Source organism: Ananas comosus, linkage group 4, assembly GCF_001540865.1.
Source record: "Ananas comosus cultivar F153 linkage group 4, ASM154086v1, whole genome shotgun sequence".
NCBI lineage: Eukaryota > Viridiplantae > Streptophyta > Magnoliopsida > Poales > Bromeliaceae > Ananas > Ananas comosus.
Genome location: NC_033624.1, coordinates 144627 through 164491, shown reverse-complemented (window position 1 = coordinate 164491; position 19865 = coordinate 144627). Strand labels below are relative to the sequence as shown.

The window sequence follows — 19865 nt, the reverse complement described above, 5'->3', positions numbered from 1 at the left end:
CCAGTTAAGACCTTTACCAATCTCGGCCCAATTAGAACATATGTTGGATTAGCACATTTGTGCAAGTTCGGCCCAATTAATCAAAGTATTTGTTATAAAAGGAGCTTCATCGTGATTGGCTACAGTACGGCCCACCAAATTAAAACTGAAGCGCGTATATGGGTGTTTTGAGGCCTTATAGCCCTATTCCTCGTAGCAAGCCCATTAGCAAAAAAGAAGGCCTAGCCCACTTAACTGTTTAGGCCCAATTCACTCTCGACCCATCCAGAATTACTCTGCTTCTCTTTTTACCTTCGCCTCTCAGGGTCGGGGTTTTGTAGCGAACGAGGAGAGGAGGGAGGGGATGATGGGTTTCGCGACCGTGGGCTTCTTCCCTTCTCCTTCTCCTTTTTGCGCCTTTTCCTCCTCCTCCTCCTTGTCCCCCAATGGTTCGGTATCTTCTTCCTCTTCCTATTCCCCTTCTCCTTCTTCTTCTTCTTCTTCTTCTTCTTCTCCATGGCTGGTGTTAGTGGATAACTCGGGGGAACAAACCCAACGAGAAAAGCTGGGTATTTCGAGCTCTCACAAGTGGAGAATGGTGATATCCTACGATGGCACCAAGTTCAAAGGTCTATTTCCGAAATCCAACCTTCTAATTTTGCCCATTTCAGCTTATAATTGTTGGGTTTTACCCAGTATGGATAATCTTCCGCATTCCCAACCTCGCAGGGAGAATAGTTCCTTCTTCTTCTTCTTTTTTAATCATATAGTACTTTTAAAAATTGCGTTTTGATGACAAACCAATGTAACTCTTGCCTTAATGATTGTAGTACTTTATACAACCGAGTATTATAAGTGGTGGGTTTATCTCCAAACCATTCTCATAATTTTCCCGTTCCGGTTCATAAGTGTTGGTCTTTTAGCCAATCTTAGTCTAGTCCATCTATAATCTCACAGAGAGAATATGGTTATCGTGTAGAGAGCATTAAAAGTTTACATTTTGACGACAACCCATTTCTTATTGTCGTGTAATGGCACATTATTTGAAAGAGTATCTATTTACAGTCTTCAATAGATGTGGTTTCGGTCACTCAACCCTCGGTTCTTTCTTTTGTACTTGTGGCATTTTAGTTGGCTAGTTTTCTCGGGTAAGTCCTGCAGTTCGTCGGGCGCAATGGACATTTGGGGCAAACTGAGTTGTTAATCTTGATAAATTGTCGTATTTATGTATTTAGAGAGATGTTTGCTTCTTTTGCTACTGGGTAATGATACATGACGAACACTATGTTCTGCAAAATAGTAATTCAAATGAAATTTTCATTAGAATAGCCGCTATTATTATTGCCCTGTTTCTAAAAAACACTCTCCAATATCAAATATGCAGAGTGAAGAATCATGGCCAAGAATCATTTACGTAAACTGTAGATTTTATTGACATGGCTTCACTGGATGTCAAACAATATTAGTTGTTTCTGGTAAGCATTATGTATAAGATCGTATAGTGTATGTTGTCCTTGCTAAGTTGGGAGTTGGGAGCGCTTTCTCCTAATATCCAGGGAACAGTGCATTGCGGCCACGTATCTTCATATCTTTTTTGGTACTTGAACNTTAGCGCGGTCAATTGGACCACACAAATTGTTGATTGCTACATTTTATTGAATTTTTGTGCATCTGATATGCCTATATCATGCTCATTTGTATTAGCACTTAAAGCGATTACACTATTAAAGTTTTGCATAAGTGAAATGGCGATTGACAAACACCAAAGAAATAATTTTCTCTTGTACAACTTTTGACGAGCAAATTGCCCATTATATATTACAGTGCTTACTCAATTGCATTCGGGGCATACAAAATATTAGAAATACCATCAAGCTTTCGATGTTCGACCCAAGTAATTATTACGTTCTCTAACAGATTAAACTTAAGCTTAAGAGAAGAAAAATCATATATATTTTTCGCGTACAATTGGATATATTTGTTTCCAGCATAATCTGCTTTATCCTTCTGTCAAATGAAGCAAAATTTATGCACACACGCGTGCGCAGTGGCTTCTTATGAAAAAGGTAAATATAAGAGGAGCGTGGCTTCTAATGAAAAAGGCAATTATGAGAGGAGAAAAATTAAATAAAAAATTGATTCATTGGTACTTCCAAGATCTTTTAAAAAAGGGACACCTACTATATATATGTCATCAAACATACGAAAAACTGTAGGGAATTGGACACGTAATTTTCATCTTTTCCTTCGTCCCCAACATAGATGATGAATTGTTGCATAAGAAAGCAACAGGAACCGGCACAACCACTAATTCATTTATTGCGAAAAGAAGATCCTTCCCCCCCATTATTGCGATTTATGGTAATTCCTTACCCCTAAAATGTAAGCCATATCTTTAGGTGGTTACTACGTTGCCAACAATAATGCCCCAAGATGAGCCCACCACGATACAGTGACCATACGTATCCTTCGCTCTTCTATCTAATTATTAACCTTTGCTGTCAATTAATGTCCCAAGAGACATGTCATCCACTCTTTTGGACTTTGGAGTAGTAACATCTTATTCGGTTAGCTATACATGTTCAATATATATACTTGCATCTTTCCGAGTATAAGATTGAAGGAGATTGTGTGGGAAAAGGATCCAATTTATTTAATGAGTTTCTTTTTTCTTTTTTTTTACTTTGTTTTCTTTTTTCTACTTTAAGTGAATGATTGCGCCGTGGTTCACGTGGGGAAGCATGCTAAACTAGCAGGCAATGGAAACAAATGTGGACATCTAACAACAATAATGTGGCTTAGTTCATAGCTAGGGTACATATATGTGTGCGTACGTTGTTTTTTTCTTTTCTTTTTGCTGCATGTGCACGATCATGACGTGATAACACGAGATCTTTATGAGATTCATCACCAGCGACGAGAACATGTGCTTGGGGATTTTTGGAAACAAATTAATAAGAGATTTTTATGATTTTATTCATGGTCTCGGCCCAATTAAAACTTGCCGACAACTCTATTTTTGGTAAGTCCCTTGAATTGCCTAAAGTGGAAAATGTTTGAATGAGCAGCTCTTAACTAAGGCCGTGTAATTACAACTGTGTCGACCCAGTTAAGACCTTTACCAATCTCGGCCCAATTAGAACATATGTTGGATTAGCACATTTGTGCAAGTTCGGCCCAATTAATCAAAGTGTTTATTAGAAAAGGAGCTTCATCCTGATTGGCTACAGTACGGCCCACCAAATTAAAACTGAAGCGCGTATATGGGTGTTTTGATGCCTTATAGCCCTATTCCTCGTAGCAAGCCCATTAGCATAAAAGAAGGCCTGGCCCACTTAATTGTCTAGGCCCAATTCACTCTCGACTCATCCAGAATTACTCTGCTTCTCTTTTTACCTACCTTCGCCTCTGAGGGTCGGGGTTTTGTAGCGAAACGAGGAGAGGAGGGAGGGGATGATGGGTTTCGCGACCGTGGGCTTCTTCCCTTCTCCTTCTCCTTTTTGCGCCTTTTCCTCCTCCTCCTCCTCCTTCTCCTCCAATGGTTCGGTATCTTCTTCCTCTTCCTCTTCCTCTTCCTCTTCTTCTTCTTCTTCTTCTTCATGGCTGGTGTTAGTGGATAACTCGGGGGAACAAACCCAACGAGAAAAGCTGGGTATTTCGAGCTCTCACAAGTGGAGAATGGTGATATCCTACGATGGCACCAAGTTCAAAGGTCTATTTCCGAAACCCAACCTTCTAATTTTGCCCATTTCAGCTTATAATTGTTGGGTTTTACCCAGTATGGATAATCTTCCGCATTCCCAACCTCGTAGGGAGAATAGTTCCTTCTTCTTTTTTTTTTTTTAATCATATAGTACTTTTAAAAATTGCGTTTTGATGACAAACCAATGTAACTCTTGCCTTAATGACTGTAGTACTTTATACGACCGAGTATTATAAGTGGTGGGTTTATCTCCAAACCAGTCTCATAATTTTCCCGTTCCGGTTCATAAGTGTTGGTCTTTTAGCCAATCTTAGTCTAGTCCATCTATAATCTCACAGAGAGAATATGGTTATCGTGTAGAGAGCATTAAAAGTTTACATTTTGATGACAACCCATTTCTTATTGTCGTGTAATGGCACATTATTTGAAAGAGTATCTATTTACAGGCTTCAATAGATGTGGTTTCGGTCACTCAACCCTCGGTTCTTTCTTTTGTACTCGTGGCATTTTAGTTGGCTAGTTTTCTCCGGTAAGTACTGCAGTTCGTTGGGCCCAATGGACATTTGGGGCAAACTGAGTTGTTAATCTTGATAAATTGTCGTATTTATGTATTCAGAGAGATGTTTGCTTCGTTTGCTAGTGGGTAATGATACATGACGAACACTATGTTCTGCAAAATAGTAATTCAAATGAAATTTTCATTAGAATAGCCGCTATTATTATTGCCCTGTTTCTAAAAAACACTCTCCAATATCAAATATGCAGAGTGAAGAATCATGGCCAAGAATCATTTACGTAAACTGTAGATTTTATTGACATGGCTTCACTGGATGTCAAACAATATTAGTTGTTTCTGGTAAGCATTATGTATAAGATCGTATAGTGTATGTTGTCCTTGCTAAGTTGGGAGTTGTGAGCGCTTTCTCCTAATATCCAGGGAACAGTGCATTGCGGCCACGTATCTTCATATCTTTTTTGGTACTTGAACCATCGTTTCTTTAGAATTCAGTTATTCAACTCCTCTTTAACATTTCCGACTAAATAAGTCTTCACTATGCAGAGTTTAAAATCAACTTGAATGGTAATACTAACTATGTTTCAGGATGGCAGTACCAACAGTCGCCGCCAACCATACAGTGCCTTATTGAGAATGCATTAATACGCATCACAAAGCTAGACCGCAAGGAACTCTGTTTAGTTGGCGCAAGCAGGACTGATACTGGTGTTCATGCTTGGGGTCAGGTTTGATCAACTTATTTGCTCGTCAATTCAAAGTACTCAAGTGCCCATGTCTTACTTGATACTCATTTGCTCTATAATAAAGGATAGTATTATATCAAGTCTAGCATAGAGCCCTTTGACCTATTTAATGGGAACTTATTTATTTCTGTCGAAATTTGTAGAAAATGTAAGAACTAATTCATCCATCATTTGAACTTATTTCATTTGTCATTATTTGATATATCTGGTAGGTGGCAATTTGTAAGTAGCTTTATTATTTATAAGAGTACCATATGCTATAGTTTTGATATGTTGGAGTATGGGGAAAGTTAGTTTTTTTATGGCTATTCCCGTTCTTTATATTTGAGATTGAAAATTATTACGAGTATCTGAAATATGGAAACCTGCAGCTGCCCTAAATGCCAAAATGATTTGTTTTTTGAGAAGGAGCTAAACCGGAAACAAGTTTTCGGACCATGTTCAATTTAAGTATTGGGAAAGTTAGTTTTATTATGGCAATTCCTGTTCTTTATATTTGACATTTTTTGAGAACTTTGTAAATTATTACAAGTATCTGAAATGGAATCCTAGAGCTCTTCTAAATGCCAAAATGTTTTGTTTTTGCGAAGGAGCCAAACCCGAAACAAGTTTTCGAACCATGTACAATTTTGAATTGTGGGTCTTCTGTTTTAATCCTTGTTCATTTGCATTAGTTTATTTGCAGAATAGTTGAATGAACAACAAATAGTTTTTGGTTAAATTTTCAGGTAGCACACTTCACTACACCATTTACTTATGACAGCCTGGAAAGTCTGCATGCTGCGATGAACGGGCTTCTTCCCCCGGAAATCCGAGTGAGAGAAATCAGTGCGGCGCTCCCTGACTTCCATGCACGCTTCTCGACAAAGAGCAAGATTTATCACTACAGGATCTATAATGGACTAATCATGGATCCTTTTCAGTCCCTTTATGCCTACCACAGTGCTTATAGACTTAATCCTTGTGCCGTGAGGGAGGCCGCAGCGTATTTCGTTGGAAAGCACGACTTCTCATCTTTTGCCAATGCATCGCGTAATGATCGTGAAGTGGATCCTGTGAAACAAATCTTTCGATTTGATGTCACTGAAGTGGTAAAACTTCTGAGTTCTATATAATACTCACGCCAAAATACATATCCAATTATTAATTACTTTATTGTGTACATTGTTTAACACTTATATGCTGTTATTGTTGTTCAGGAAGCTCTTTTGCAGCTTGAGGTTGAAGGTACTGGTTTCTTATACAGACAAGTGAGGAATATGGTAATTATCACTCTTTTGCCGAATTATTCCAGAATATATAAAGTAGATTGCATCTTATAGCTACAGAATTTAAAGAACTGATATGTTACTGAATTATGATATTCTGAATGGCTTCTTTTTTTTTTAAAGCTCTTTTGTTGTCGCCTATGCTTCTCTAGGTAGCTCTACTACTTCAAATCGGAAGAGAAGCACTTCCTCCAGATATTGTCCCGAAAATAATTGCTGCAAGGGATCGTAAAGAGCTTGCGAAGGTTGCCTTATCAGCTCCACCGCACGGATTGTGTCTCATGTCTGTTAACTATAACCAGAAAGTTCTTGAACCTCCTGAAGGATACCCACCAGCAAGTTTTGGTAGGAGTCATCAAGTCAGTAAATGTAAGCTTACTTTTTATTGATTCATATGCATATTCTCCAAGTACACCCCCACCCAAACCCTGCCCACCGTTTTTTTGTGGGTTAAATTGTCTTTCTCGGTTGAGTTACTGTTGATTGTTTTGATGAAACTATGATTTAGCGAATTCTAATTTTGGCAAAAATGAAATAACAATAAGCACATGTTCTCGCTTCCCCTTTGGTTGGCTGTATTATCGGATTCGCCGAGTACGCTCTTCTACAGTGGAGCTCCTTTTGAAACTTGAATTTGGATCTGGTAGTGGTGTAGTACTTCTGAAAGCACGAGAAATGGCAAAGACATTGTAGGAGGCAGGAAACACCTGACGCAATTTTTCTCTGAAATTTGAATGTCCTGTTGAACTTTGAGCCAGGGATTATTTATCTTAACTAAATTCTCCGGCCCAACATGGCCTGCCGAGTGGACCCTGCTCGAATTTGGTTGGCCCAGGCGAACTCGGTCCATCTACAGCATTACGTGCATGAAGCTTGTTAAATCCAGGTGGTTGTGCAAATATTTAATTAAGAGTAGTTATGGCTATGTTATAATTTTTAAAAACAAAAATAAGATGATAGTCACAATCTTCCTAAGATTGGTTTATGTAATTTCTGTTTCGCTCTCCCTGTTTATTTACCAGCTGCAACAGTTCATACCTACCCTGTCTTTAATCATTCATGTTGTTGACTTGCTTCGTTTTCTGATAGAAGTTAATCAAGCATGCAAACGTACCGAGTTTGAGATATATGTTAGACCTCGCTTGTAAATTAATAAAGCCTCTATGCTTTAAATTTGATTGCCAGATACTTAAAATTTTCTAAATGATATTTAATAGTATTGTGAATTGTTTATGCAAACGCTCTCTGTTATTAAACTCTATACTAAAGGAGAAACCAAACAACGTCCCTCATCGAGCCACGTCGCCATTTTCTCATATGAGTTTTCTCTCTCTCACATGGCCTCTCTTTCGTTTTACATGGTCCGACATGGACTCTATATTCATAGATCGTGTACTTATCTATTTTACATCTCCTCTCTCTTCCTTCTCTCTATATTTCTTTCTATTCCAACACACGCACACATAGGCTGACATGGCCTCTTGTCCTGACACTATAATAAAGGAGAAATCAAACCACGTCCGAGTCACGTCGTTATTTTTTCATATGAATTTTCTCTCTCTCACATGACCTCTCTTCCCTTTCACACGGTCCGACATGGACTATATCTATAAGCCATGTACTTGCTTATTTTACATCCCCTCTCTCTTACTTCTCTCTCTACATTTCTTTCTATCCCAACACACGCACACATGGGCTCACATGGCCTCTTGTCTGGGGAGCATGTATTTGCTCTCCAATTAAAACTGTCATCTCTTCCCTCTCTCTTCCCTCTCTCTCTACATTTTTTCCTAACCCAAGACACGCACACACAAACGAATTCAGAAAGAAAAAAAAAAAAAAAAAAAAGAGAGTGGAGCAGTAATAAGGTGGTCAAGAGAAACAGAAAATTTGTTGCTCTTTTTTTTTTTCCCCTCTTCTTTCCAAATTATTTTACACTATTTTTTGCATTGCCGAGCAGCTTAAATTTTATTTTCTTTCGGAGGAATTTTTTCGCTAAATTTGTTTTGATTTATGTAGCAAAAGATTTCATCGAAAAGCGGCGCTCTGTCGTGAAGCCGCGTCACCTTTTTTTTTAAATTTGATGTTTTAGTTACTCTAATTATTTTACGTTACTTTAACATTGCCGGGATGCTTACATTTTAGTTTCTTCGGATGAAATTTTTTACTAAATTTGTTTTGATTTTGGTGAAAAAAAAAGAATTCGTCGAAAAACGGTGTTCCATCGTTAAGCCACATCGCCTGTTTTTTTTTCTAAATCTGAAGTTTTAGTTACTGTGAATATTTTATATTGTATCTTCTAATTTTTTTGGCACAGTTGACATTTCATTTTTTTTTTTTTCTCTTCTCTTCCTGCAGAAATGTGAAGAGACAGTTTACATACTCGGGAAGGTTAGAAGCACACCCAAGTGAATATCCACCATGAATTATAGAGCGATCTTATCTAAAAAAAATTCTGGATCGACGCAGTTGGTATGAAAATTGAATGCCATGTTTGCAATAGCCGTGACATATTTGAATTCGGAGATGAACTTAAATTCTAAAAACCAACATGATACACGCCAAGAACTGCGGACACTCTATAATAAAGGAGAAACCAAACGACGCCCCTACGTCAAGCCACATCGTCATTTTTTTTTATATGAGTGTTCTTTCTCTCACATAGCCTCTCTTTTCTTTCACATGGTCCGACATGGACTCTATATCCATAGGCATATGCTTACCTATTTTAGATCCCCTCTCTCTTCCCTCTCTCTCTACATTTCTTTCTATCCCAACACATACGCATACATGGGCTCACATGGCCTCTTGTCCAAGATGCATGAATTTACTCTCCAATTAAAACCGTCATTTCTCCCCTCTCTCTTCCCTCTCTCTCTATATTTTTCCTAACCCAAGACACACACACACAAAAAAATTCAGGAAGGAAAAAAAAAGAAGAGTGGAGCAGTAACAAGGTGGTCAAGAGAAACAGAAATTTTGTTTGCTCTCTTTTTTTCCTCTATTCTTTCCTAATTATTATTTCACACTGTTTTTTGCATTGCTGACTGCTTAAATTTTATTTTCTTTCGGAAGAATTTTTTTACTAAATTTGTTTTAATTTTATGTAGCAAAAGACTTCATTAAAAAGCAATGTTCTGTCGTTAAGCTGCATCGCCTGTTTTTTTTAATTTGAAGTTTTAGTTACTCTAATTATTTTACGCTACTTTAACATTTGCAAGTCCAATACGTTCGTAATAAAACAAAGAGTTTTATTTATGTAAACTTTTATTGTAAGCATTCTCACACAGAGAAGAGCTACGATCCTACCAATTCAGAGTTGGTGTATATCATAAATAATTTTTAACAAGATGTTTACAGTAGTAGCCCTAGAAACACAGAGCTAGACAACAACTACAATAATAGAAAGGAGCAAAAAAAAAAAAAAAAAAAAAAAAAACTCTAAGAGAATAAAAAGTTTTCTTTAAAGTTTAAACTTCATGCTTATTTATTTATAACTTGNTATTTAATTAAGAGTAGTTATGGCTATGTTATAATTTTTAAAGACAAAAAATAAGATGATAGTCACAATCTTCCTAAGATTGGTTTATGTAATTTCTGTTTCGCTCTCCCTGTTTATTTACCAGCTGCAACAGTTCATACCTGCCCTGTCTTTAATCATTCATGTTGTTGACTTGCTACGTGAAGTTAATCAAGCATGCAAACGTACCTACTTTGAGATATATGTTAGACCTCGCTTGTAAATAATAAAGCCTCTATGCTTTAAATTTGATTGCCAGATACTCTAAATTTTCTAAATGATATTTAATAGCATTGTGAATCGTTTATGCAAACACTCTCTGTCATTAAAAATGATTTATGATACCAACTCTGTATTGGAAGGATCGTAGCTCTTCTCTGTGTGAGAATGCTTACCATAAAATGTTTACATAAATAAGACTCTTGTTTTATTACAAACGTATTGGACTGGTGTGAATTATGGATTGTTTTAAATCAATTATTTAATCTTTTAAAATTTTGATTTTAATTTGTAATTTGTTAATTTAATTTGAGTTAGTTAATGGTACTTTAATTTCAAAATGTAGAGTAATTATTATTTACTTTAATGAATTTATAGTTGCGAAATTTATATAAGTACTAAATCTATAATGATAAATGATGCATTTAAATTTTGCAGTCAAATATCGTTGTTGACTAATTCAAACCAAGCAGTTGTTAAGTTTAGACAGTAAAATTAAAATTTGAAAGATAGAATGGCCAAATTAAAATTTTCCATAGTTCAGGTAAGTTAAAATATTAGGTGAGCAGTTCAGGAGTAATTCGGTTTCAACCCGGCCCTCTTATTTGTTCAAAATGAAAAAGTAAAGTCCTTGAAAAGAATATAATAGCTCTCCTCGATTGTAAGAAAGCTCATCCATTTAAAAGATGCAATTTTACTCGTGTTAGGGGAGAGGACTCCATCTCACCAACTACACGTCTCTCTCTCTCTCTCTCTCTCTCTCTCTCTCTGAATATGATATTGGTGGGTGTTAGCTAGCATTTCAACTTTGGTTGTATTTAAGAGACTAACTATTTATGCAATAATGCACCGACTTACTCCACAAGCGTGCGTGCATGTTAACGATCTTCAAACTAACTAATTAGAAATATCTGCACTACACAATGTATGTTTAAGCTTGCAAGCGATGTTGGATAAGATGTATAAAAGATCTTTTGCTTAAGTCTTAAATTGCCTCTGTAACCGCCGACAAGCAATAGATCAGGCCGTAAGCTTGCTAATTAAGTTACTCGATCCACTGTTTTTGGCGACTAAGTAAAACCTCGAGATCGTCAACCCAGTTATAAAATGCCCTAAGTACTCACACATTTTCTAAAAATATAGTAACTTGCATTTATATATATATATATATATATATAACATTAGAAAAAAAATTCTATTTAAACAAATCATAATTTTTGAAAACTTACATCTTGACTTTTCAATTTTGCATAGGAAATTAATTTTCAAAATTAATAAAATTATTTAGACATTTATTTTAATTTTTCAAAAAAAGTTGAGTAATTTAAATCTTAATTTTAGGCTTTTTTATTTGAATTTATACTTATGTAAAAACTTATGCAACTTTGTACATATTTAATTAATTTGATCCCGCTACACTCTCTCTCTCTCTCTCTGTAAACTAATTCGAGTCGAACGCAAAAAATTATGTCGACTAGGTTGAGCCATTACACATGAGGGATTCCTCAAGAACGTAGATGATTAGTACTCCAATTAATTAAGTTAAATCAACACTAGATCGTTCCCCACTTGATCACATAACTACTCGTAAATAGTTAATTAGTTTGAGACATGCATTTGGTGGTGCTGAGCTCTCTATGACCAGGATTACAAAAGATACTTAACACCTACATATCTGACCTTTCTCCTTTACTTAATTTTCCATAGAATATGTGGTACATACCCATTACGTAGAAAATGCTCTGCAGGACATATATGAAGGATAAGCCCATCTTTGAATGCGATGCGTTGAGAAATCTAGGACTCACAAACACTTTGAGCTAGAGTAGGTAATTAGGATAGGATTAGATGCATTACAATAGAACACCATGCAAGTAGTTATTTCACTAACATAGTTGCTTGCGTTAGCCACGTGGCTGTTTATTATTGGCCTTAAGTTGCCGCATTCCTATTCCCTGTGTGGAAGCTTATTGTATACAAGGAAAGATGGATCTTTCGCAATCATGTGTACGTACAGGTAATTAAACAGGGATGTAATATATCTAATATAACTAATAGACTATAGATCCTTAATTTATTCCACTTAAGCTAGCTAGGCTCACAGTTCTGATATTTTAACCTTTCTTTATATATATTTAGCAATATATCTATTGTAGGTCCTGTTTAAGGAGTTATGTATATTTCACGTAACATCTTCTTTTCAGGCTCCACAATGCTTTGTTTAATTAGTAGTCTTAAAAAAAATGTATTTGCATGGAGAAGTGCTATATATAATCACCCAATAGAAGATATATAGATTACTAGTCTAATAGCAGGTTTGGCCAAGTTAAACCTTTTCTGCAATTACTTTATAGTTAGTTGTGAAGAATCACTAACAGTTTTTTCATTCGAAATGTTCAAACAACTTCTACAATAGCAAAATAAGAGGGGAAAAATAAATAAATAAATAAGTTTCATGCATCCAAGAAACATTTGCACTTAATATGTTTGGTAGTTACTTCTATTTTATTTCTCTGTACATTTTGTACTATCCCATTGGCTCGCTTGGCCTGTGCTAAATTAATACTTCTAATTGGAACGTTCTTGGACGGGTTGGAATTGTACTACTTGTTTAGCTACATGCATGTGGTCCTTTTATTTTGGATATTTGTAATTGCACGTTAATTTTTCGTTTCTTAAATAATTTTTTCCTGTATTTTGCAAAAAAAAAAAGGTAAATTTTGGTATTTATCCGGTTTGTTTTGCTTCGAAATCTCTCAAGTGCCTAAAATTTGCCTCTTCTTGTAAATAATTTTTTTTAGAGAATGGTATAGCATGTTTCTACTTTGTTCATTAAAACTGGATTATTATATAGCTAGTTAAAAATAGTTGGTGAACCAGATTGTATTTTTCCAATACTGAACCTGTATTCGAATTCTTGCACCATGGCAAGTACTAATNGCTTTTGTATTCTCTCAAAAAAAACTATGTGCTTTTGTACTTAACATTCTAACTAATCATGACTTTTGTATAGACAAAATGTACAGAAACATTAATTCTTCATCCGATTATGGTGTGATACAACAGATATCAGAGATAGTGATCATAAACATTGAAAAACAAATATACAAGGATATAGTACCTACATGCACCATCTGCTGCTAAGTTTTCATTGGTATCGCTAAACTTCAATTTATTGTGATTGAATTATTAAATTTTAGTTTTTGTTAAAACTAACTTTATTTGACATGCTGCATCAATTAGAAAGCAATTAACTTTTAGTAACCCATTATTAACGAGTCATTGTTATCCAATTATAACTCTGCGATAAATCAAGTGCTGAGGAATGGTGTTGTTATATGGGCATCAAATAAATTAAGAGAAAGATGGAGGTAACTGATCGATCATCATGAAGATATAAAGCGTACGAGTGAGGCTCACTCCAAAGCCTAAGGATGGATCGGTGAGCAACGCGTACGCATTGAGTCGCATAAATGATAAAAACAAGCTAGGCTCATTCCCTGCTCAAAGTCATCGTCAACGCAGGTGGACTTGTATTGTAAGGCATGCTTTCAGTGTATCGATAAAACAAACGCACACAACGTGATCATCACGAGGCCTACACATATACACATCTACGTACTGTTGAACCGTACGTAAATTTCACGCCAAACAATTAAATAGATCGTACTAGAAGTAACTGTATCATACATACAAATCTAACATCTTCTTGTATATATTATAATTTTAATAATTAAAGAGTTCATTTATGTGGTTATTAATTAATAATATAAACTGATAGCTTCATATCTCTCATATTTTAATCCTATTTTGCTGTTGGCCCACGGCAACGGATCCGACCCTCCACCTACTACAGTTTATTTAAGAGGAGAAGGGTGTAATTAAAAAAAAAAAAACAAAAAGATCGAAAATGCAAAGAAGCAACAACTTGCACACACTCGCTCCTCCCTAGCTCTCTATATAAGCACCAGCACCCGTCATAGAACTCGATCAATATTCGTGCAAGCAAAAAAAAAAACCACACACACACGCACACAATTGCTACTACAAACACAAACACGCCGTGCCCTACATATATATTATAGTAGTTATAGAGCACAGTATATATATATAAGTAAAATGGGGTTCACGGTGACGCGGAGGGCGCAGAGCCTGGTGGGGCCGAGCGGGGCCACCCCGTCGGAGACGCTGCGGCTCTCCATCATCGACCGCGTGGCGGGGCTGCGCCACCTGGTGCGGTCGCTCCACGTGTTCGCGCGCAGCCGCGACCGCACCGCGACAGCGACCGAGAGCGAGAGCGAGAGCGAGCCCGCGCGCGCCATCCGGGGCGCGCTCGGCGAGGCGCTGGTGCGGTACTACCCGTTCGCGGGGAGGTTCGTAGAGGGCGCGGACGGGGAGGTGCGCGTAGAGTGCAACGGCGAGGGCGTCTTCTTCACGGAGGCCGCAGGGAACTGTAGCCTGGAGGAGGTGCGGTACCTGGACCACCCCATGGCCATCCATCAGGACCAGCTCCTCCCCGACCCCACCCCGGAAATCGACCCCATTAACCTACCCCTTATGCTTCAGGTATGTAACCTACCTAGCTACCACACGCTCGCTTTAACGCTAACTAGCTAACTTAATTAATTTGTATAAACGACCAATGCTAGCTAGCTAGGTTTACAAATGATCATCAGTGTCACAATTCTATAATTAATTTTGATCATCTATCTAAGTGCCAACTTTAATTATAACTAGCTATATATATATATAGTAGTACCAGTCGATCGCATCGCTTTGATTAAAATATTCTAGAAGTCATTGATCGGATTAGGGGCTGTAAAAGTTAATTATAATTAATCCTTTTCTCCTTTGTAGTATATATGTAGTACGCGCGTCATACATATATTAATTATTTGTTACCCTGATTAATTTGATGTTACGGAATATATATATATATATATATATATAATTGAGTTAGAATACTTTTAAAAGCACCAACCTCATTATGCTTCTAAGTTTCTAGTTCTTGGATCTACTCTTTAATTACTAATACTTCTTGGATCAAATACTATTCCACATATCACCACCTAACACCATCACCTCAACCCTACATCTCTCCATCCAACAGTTAAAAACTCAAAAGCACCACCCCCTTGGTGCTTTTGAGAATATTCTAGCTCAACTCTCTCTTTCTATATATATGTTTAATTATCACGATAAAGTTTTCTTATTAGAAGCATGCTCCAAGCCACTATGTATGTATATATTGTGCTATAATATTTTTTCTTAAGGATAACGTTCGGGATTTGTAATTGAGTAGTACGACATGCAATAGTTTCGAATCTTTTCTTTAGATGAAAAAAAAAAGAAAAAAAGAGAGAGAGTGAACAGTAGTATATATATATAGTATACCTTTTAGCTTTGGAAAGATATATAAAATTTAAGAGTAATGATTTTATTTCTATCCTTCGGCCTCATTTGGCATTATTGTCGTTTTCTAATCTTTTAAATAATAATTTTATATAATTTGATGTATCGATGATGATAAAATTTTTTCTATTTTTAGTTTGAGTAATTAGCTTGTAATATGTACACTCTGTTTAAGTGCGCGCGTAAGATAATAAGGAAGCTATATGAATTAAAAGCAAAAAAACAAACTTTTAAGAAGTTTGATTATAACTTTAATTTTTAAATGAAGGGTGTTGGATAATTTTAAAAGTGCGATGCCAAATAAATGATTGAAAATATTTATGTGAAGAGCAATAGTATATGCATACTCTAAAAAAGAATATAGATCTTATATTTGTATAGTTATTAATTTTATCCGCCTCCTTTTGTTATAATATTAAAAAAAAATTAAAAATGGTGAATTTTATAATTGAGAGTGTAAAATTTATACTTTTTTTTAAAAGAATTTGTAATACTTCAGATTTATTTTTGTCTGTACGGCTAGCATTTTGTCTTGTGAGAAAAGATTGCATAGCATCATTTGATCCGACCCCACTGGAAAGGGAGATGCAACTACCCATGTGAACTATTTCAGAGGAACAAGCATCTATTTCAGAGGAACAAGCATCTAAGCAGCGACGAACTTTGAAGTTCAATCACATCTATGCGTAGCTGTTTTTTTTAACAGCCTTTTACATAGGAACCTTTACTGTGTTAGGAGTTGAGTAACATAATAATAAGAATAATACTGACATTGTTACAAATAAATTATTCATGTTATTTTATAAATATGGATGTATAGTCACATTTAATCGACAAAAAATGTAAATTCTGAAGTGATGGATAAGATATATATGCATGATAGAAATTAAAATACTACGATACAAAATTAATAAACCATAGCACTGCTTTTATTCAAAGAAAAGAGCGAGAAAGTAACAGTTTAACTCTTAATTATTAGTCCTACCAGGACAAATTTTGCTGTTGCTTTTAACATTTACAATTCATACGTAAGTACGTATTTACAGTTCCAAAGAACTAATTATTTTGAGAAATATATTTATACCAATTAATTTGTTTTTGGTTACATGTAGGACAGTTTTTGGTTACCTGTAGGTAATAATATTGTTTATGTTGTACGTGCTGTAATTAGGTTAACTATAGTCTATATATATATATATTTATATATTATAAAATAAGTATTAAATAGTAAGGCGGTCGAGTGTCGACACGTAGTCCTAACGCTAATAGACCAATAGTCAACAGTGCAAAAAGGAGAAATAATGAATGCTTTCTTAAGCAATAGGAGAATCACTGTTAGGATCCTCGTCACATTGCCATTTGCAATTTGCAAACCGCATTGATTGGATAAAATTAATATACATACCATATCAATTAAGAGATCGTTTAGTTGCATATAGTTATAACTAAACTGTAATTATAATTATATATAAATATAAATTCGATATTTAGTTTGATATATTTAATTTCAACTGCTGCAATAAAAACTGCAGAAGAATGCCCAACTGTAGTAGTTGAACATAGTAACTTAATTTTAAGCAAAAGATAAACTCACCTCCTTGATTATTTTTTAAATAAATTTTTTTTTTTTATATTGGAGGTAATTGACCATCATATATAAATTGATAAAATTTTAAAAATTTATTTCTCAACTGTATTCATCCAAACAAGTTATTTATAGTTGTAATGCCTTCTAATATATTCAACTAAACAGAATGTATGTAATTGCAACTGCTGTATTTTAACCGTAGCTGAAGCAACTGAAGATACTATGATAAGGCCACATCTGGTAGTGTGCCTTTTATTATAGTTTAAACAAAAAAATTTTTCCAATAACATGCCGATCGAATTTACTCTAACATATAACTTGTTTTAAAAAAACAATAAGCAGAGCTTCACAAAAGTGCTTTTGTGTACCTAGGCCAATGAGTGCACTTTGTAACAACTTAATTTCAACTATTGAGTAACAAACATGCATAATATGTGCACTAGCTAGCCAATCCATAAAGTTGTTCGCGTAGTCATGAGTCAGATTTTTCAAATTCAAAATATTTTTTCGAGATAAATAGATTAGTTTAATGGTTGAATTAATGAATTGAAAGTACAAATTTAATGTTAGGTAGGGGCATATATCTAACTGCAGATCGGAATGAAAGAAGCCTATATATAGAAGAAATTATAAAATCATGACGAAAGCCGTTTGCAATTAGGATATTTGAGTGTGTATATATATATATATATATAAAAGAGTTCTTTTTGTATACAATTAAATATATACAGAGAGACTCACATTTATAGGATCCAACATAGGAAAACAAAAAGGAGTACCTATTTAACCTCTAAAATGTAAAAAAAAAAAAATCTTAAATTTAGTACCAAAAATACCTAGTTAATTAATTAGCGCGTGTGCTAATTAAAAAGAAAACCTAAGGACAAATTAGTAATGTAAACTATAACGAGGATAATCATGCATCTATATATAATTCCAACGAATAAACGATCTTTTGTAGGTGAGATGTCAACGAGCAACAGAAAAGTCGCTTTAATAAGACGTGGTTGTTGAGCTCACATTTACGCTAGCATTATCCACAGCAAGTACTGTAAGGTGGTAGCAGGTATAGATTTCGTGCTGAGTGGTCCGTAATTAACCCGGGTCGAGCGAACGTAGGTAAACGCAACTTTCATATTTCGTTGTCTTTAAGCACCAACAAGTTTTGGACGGTGTTGTATAAACGATATCATTAATTTGTGGTTTAGGATGTATAGTACTCATAATAATCTGACAAAAATATGTACATATGAACTAGGAAAATTATTGATTAGCTTTTCTTTTTTATTTTTTTTTTTCAGTATGTGGTTCACCCTGCTTGTAGTCTCTTCTTTTTTTTTCTTTTTTTCTTTTTTTCTTTTATGTCCATAAATTTGTGGGCTTCAAACCATGCTTGTCTCGATATTAACTGTATTTAATGATGTTAATCCTAGCTCAAATAGATATCTGAGCGAGAGCAATTTCAAATATCTTTTTCCGACGCCGATATGATAGGGCTGCAATTTTCCAAAATATATGGGCCCCAAGTTAATTATGGTGGCCTTTCTCTTTCTGATTCGCGAGAGCTTATCTTTCAAGCATCAAATTTTGCATACACATTTAAAAAAAATAAAAGTGGTTGTTTTTGGAAAATGCGATCGATTATCCTTCGCTGCAGGTGACGGAGTTCACGTGCGGCGGGTTTGTTGTGGGCCTGGTCTCCGTGCACACGATCGCGGACGGGCTCGGAGCGGGGCAGCTCGTCAACGCCATCGGCGAGCTGGCCCGCGGGCTGGCTCGGCCCACCGTGGAGCCAATCTGGGCCCGCGAGCTGATCCCGAGCCCACCCAAGCTCCCTCCCGGTCCTCCGCCCGTGTTCCCCACCTTCAAGCTCCAGTACTACACCACGGACCTCTCCCCGGCCCACGTGAACAAAGTCAAGGCCCAATACTTTGAGTCCGTGGGCCAGCGGTGCTCGACGTTCGACGTGGCCATCGCCAAGGCGTGGCAGGCCCGCACCCGGGCCATCCAGCTCGGCCCGGATGAGCAAGTCCGCGTGTGCTTCTTCGCCAACACCCGGCACCTGCTGCCCAAAGACAGAGAGCCCGCCGGGTTCGGGTTCGGGTTCGGGTTCGGGTTCGGGTTCTACGGCAACTGCTTCTACCCGGTGACGGTGACGGCGACGAGCAGGCGGGTGGCGATGGGGGAGCTCATTGAGGTGGTGAGGATAATCCGCGAGGCGAAGGCGAGGCTGCCGGGCCAATTTGCGAAGTGGGCCGTGGGGGACTTCGAGGAGGACCCGTACGAGCTGAGTTTCACGTACGACTCCTTGTTCGTGTCGGATTGGACCAGGTTGGGGTTCCTCGAGGTGGATTACGGGTGGGGCCCGCCGGTGCACGTCATGCCCTTCGCCTACTACCAATTCATGGCCGTGGCGATTATCGGGGCCCCGCCGGCGCCCCAGAAGGGCACCCGGCTGATGACCCAGTGCGTCGAGAAGGACCACCTGCAGGCGTTCCAGGACGAGCTCAAGACCTTCTCGTCAGACGCCTCAGCTTAAACGTACTCGTCCTCCTTTCCACTTGGCGGCTTCAACTGCATGCCGTTGATCTATCTATCTATCTATATATATATATATATATATATATATATCTCTGTATGTGTTCGTGGTCAGTGTGCAGTTTTAGTAGTTTTAATGGGGGTGGTGATCTATTATTATTTTGCTCAGCAATTCGTCCGTCTAAGTCAATCTACATATGTGTGTGGTTTTTTTAAGCAGTGCTTATATCGGTGATTGATTTGTGTATTAATTAAAATTACTTGTTGGATTATGAAATTTGGTTGTTTTGCAAGAGAGCGAGCGGTTTCTGAACAACGGACGAAGAGATCTAGTTTGTTACCTGCAGTCCTCTCCTGTTGTTGGGAACGTATGATTGC

General features: G+C 36.7%; 2 protein-coding genes across 5 annotated transcripts; both read left to right on the top strand.

The window, feature by feature from the left end:
- Nucleotides 306–6843, top strand: LOC109708905 (tRNA pseudouridine synthase A 1). 3 transcript variants are annotated; one of them, XM_020230833.1, is made up of 5 exons: nucleotides 306–608; nucleotides 4785–4924; nucleotides 5671–6033; nucleotides 6142–6204; nucleotides 6363–6843. In XM_020230833.1, the coding sequence occupies exons 1-5, from the start codon at nucleotides 344–346 to the stop codon at nucleotides 6597–6599; spliced, it is 1068 nt and encodes a 355-aa protein (XP_020086422.1). In that variant the 5' UTR covers nucleotides 306–343; the 3' UTR covers nucleotides 6600–6843. The 3 variants fall into 3 exon arrangements, with proteins under 3 accessions (XP_020086422.1, XP_020086423.1, XP_020086424.1); XM_020230834.1 differs by lacking the exon at nucleotides 306–608 and adding an exon at nucleotides 3430–3691; XM_020230835.1 differs by lacking the exon at nucleotides 306–608 and adding an exon at nucleotides 3564–3691 and having other exon boundaries at nucleotides 4793–4924.
- On the top strand, nucleotides 13834–19780 carry LOC109708904 (acyl transferase 4-like). 2 transcript variants are annotated; one of them, XM_020230832.1, is made up of 3 exons: nucleotides 13834–14515; nucleotides 18607–19229; nucleotides 19281–19780. In XM_020230832.1, the coding sequence occupies exons 1-3, from the start codon at nucleotides 14069–14071 to the stop codon at nucleotides 19486–19488; spliced, it is 1278 nt and encodes a 425-aa protein (XP_020086421.1). In that variant the 5' UTR covers nucleotides 13834–14068; the 3' UTR covers nucleotides 19489–19780. The 2 variants fall into 2 exon arrangements, with proteins under 2 accessions (XP_020086421.1, XP_020086420.1); XM_020230831.1 differs by having other exon boundaries at nucleotides 13835–14515; nucleotides 18607–19780.

Bases quoted from the DNA above. Each gene is read 5' to 3' on its own strand.
- LOC109708904 (XM_020230831.1), top strand. From the start codon at position 14,069: ATGGGGTTCACGGTGACGCGGAGGGCGCAGAGCCTGGTGGGGCCGAGC. The intron at 14,516-18,606 runs GTATGTAACCTA...CCTTCGCTGCAG, and splicing joins ACCTACCCCTTATGCTTCAG to GTGACGGAGTTCACGTGCGG.
- LOC109708905 (XM_020230833.1), top strand. From the start codon at position 344: ATGATGGGTTTCGCGACCGTGGGCTTCTTCCCTTCTCCTTCTCCTTTT. The intron at 609-4,784 runs GTCTATTTCCGA...ACTATGTTTCAG, and splicing joins CGATGGCACCAAGTTCAAAG to GATGGCAGTACCAACAGTCG. The intron at 4,925-5,670 runs GTTTGATCAACT...TTAAATTTTCAG, and splicing joins GTGTTCATGCTTGGGGTCAG to GTAGCACACTTCACTACACC.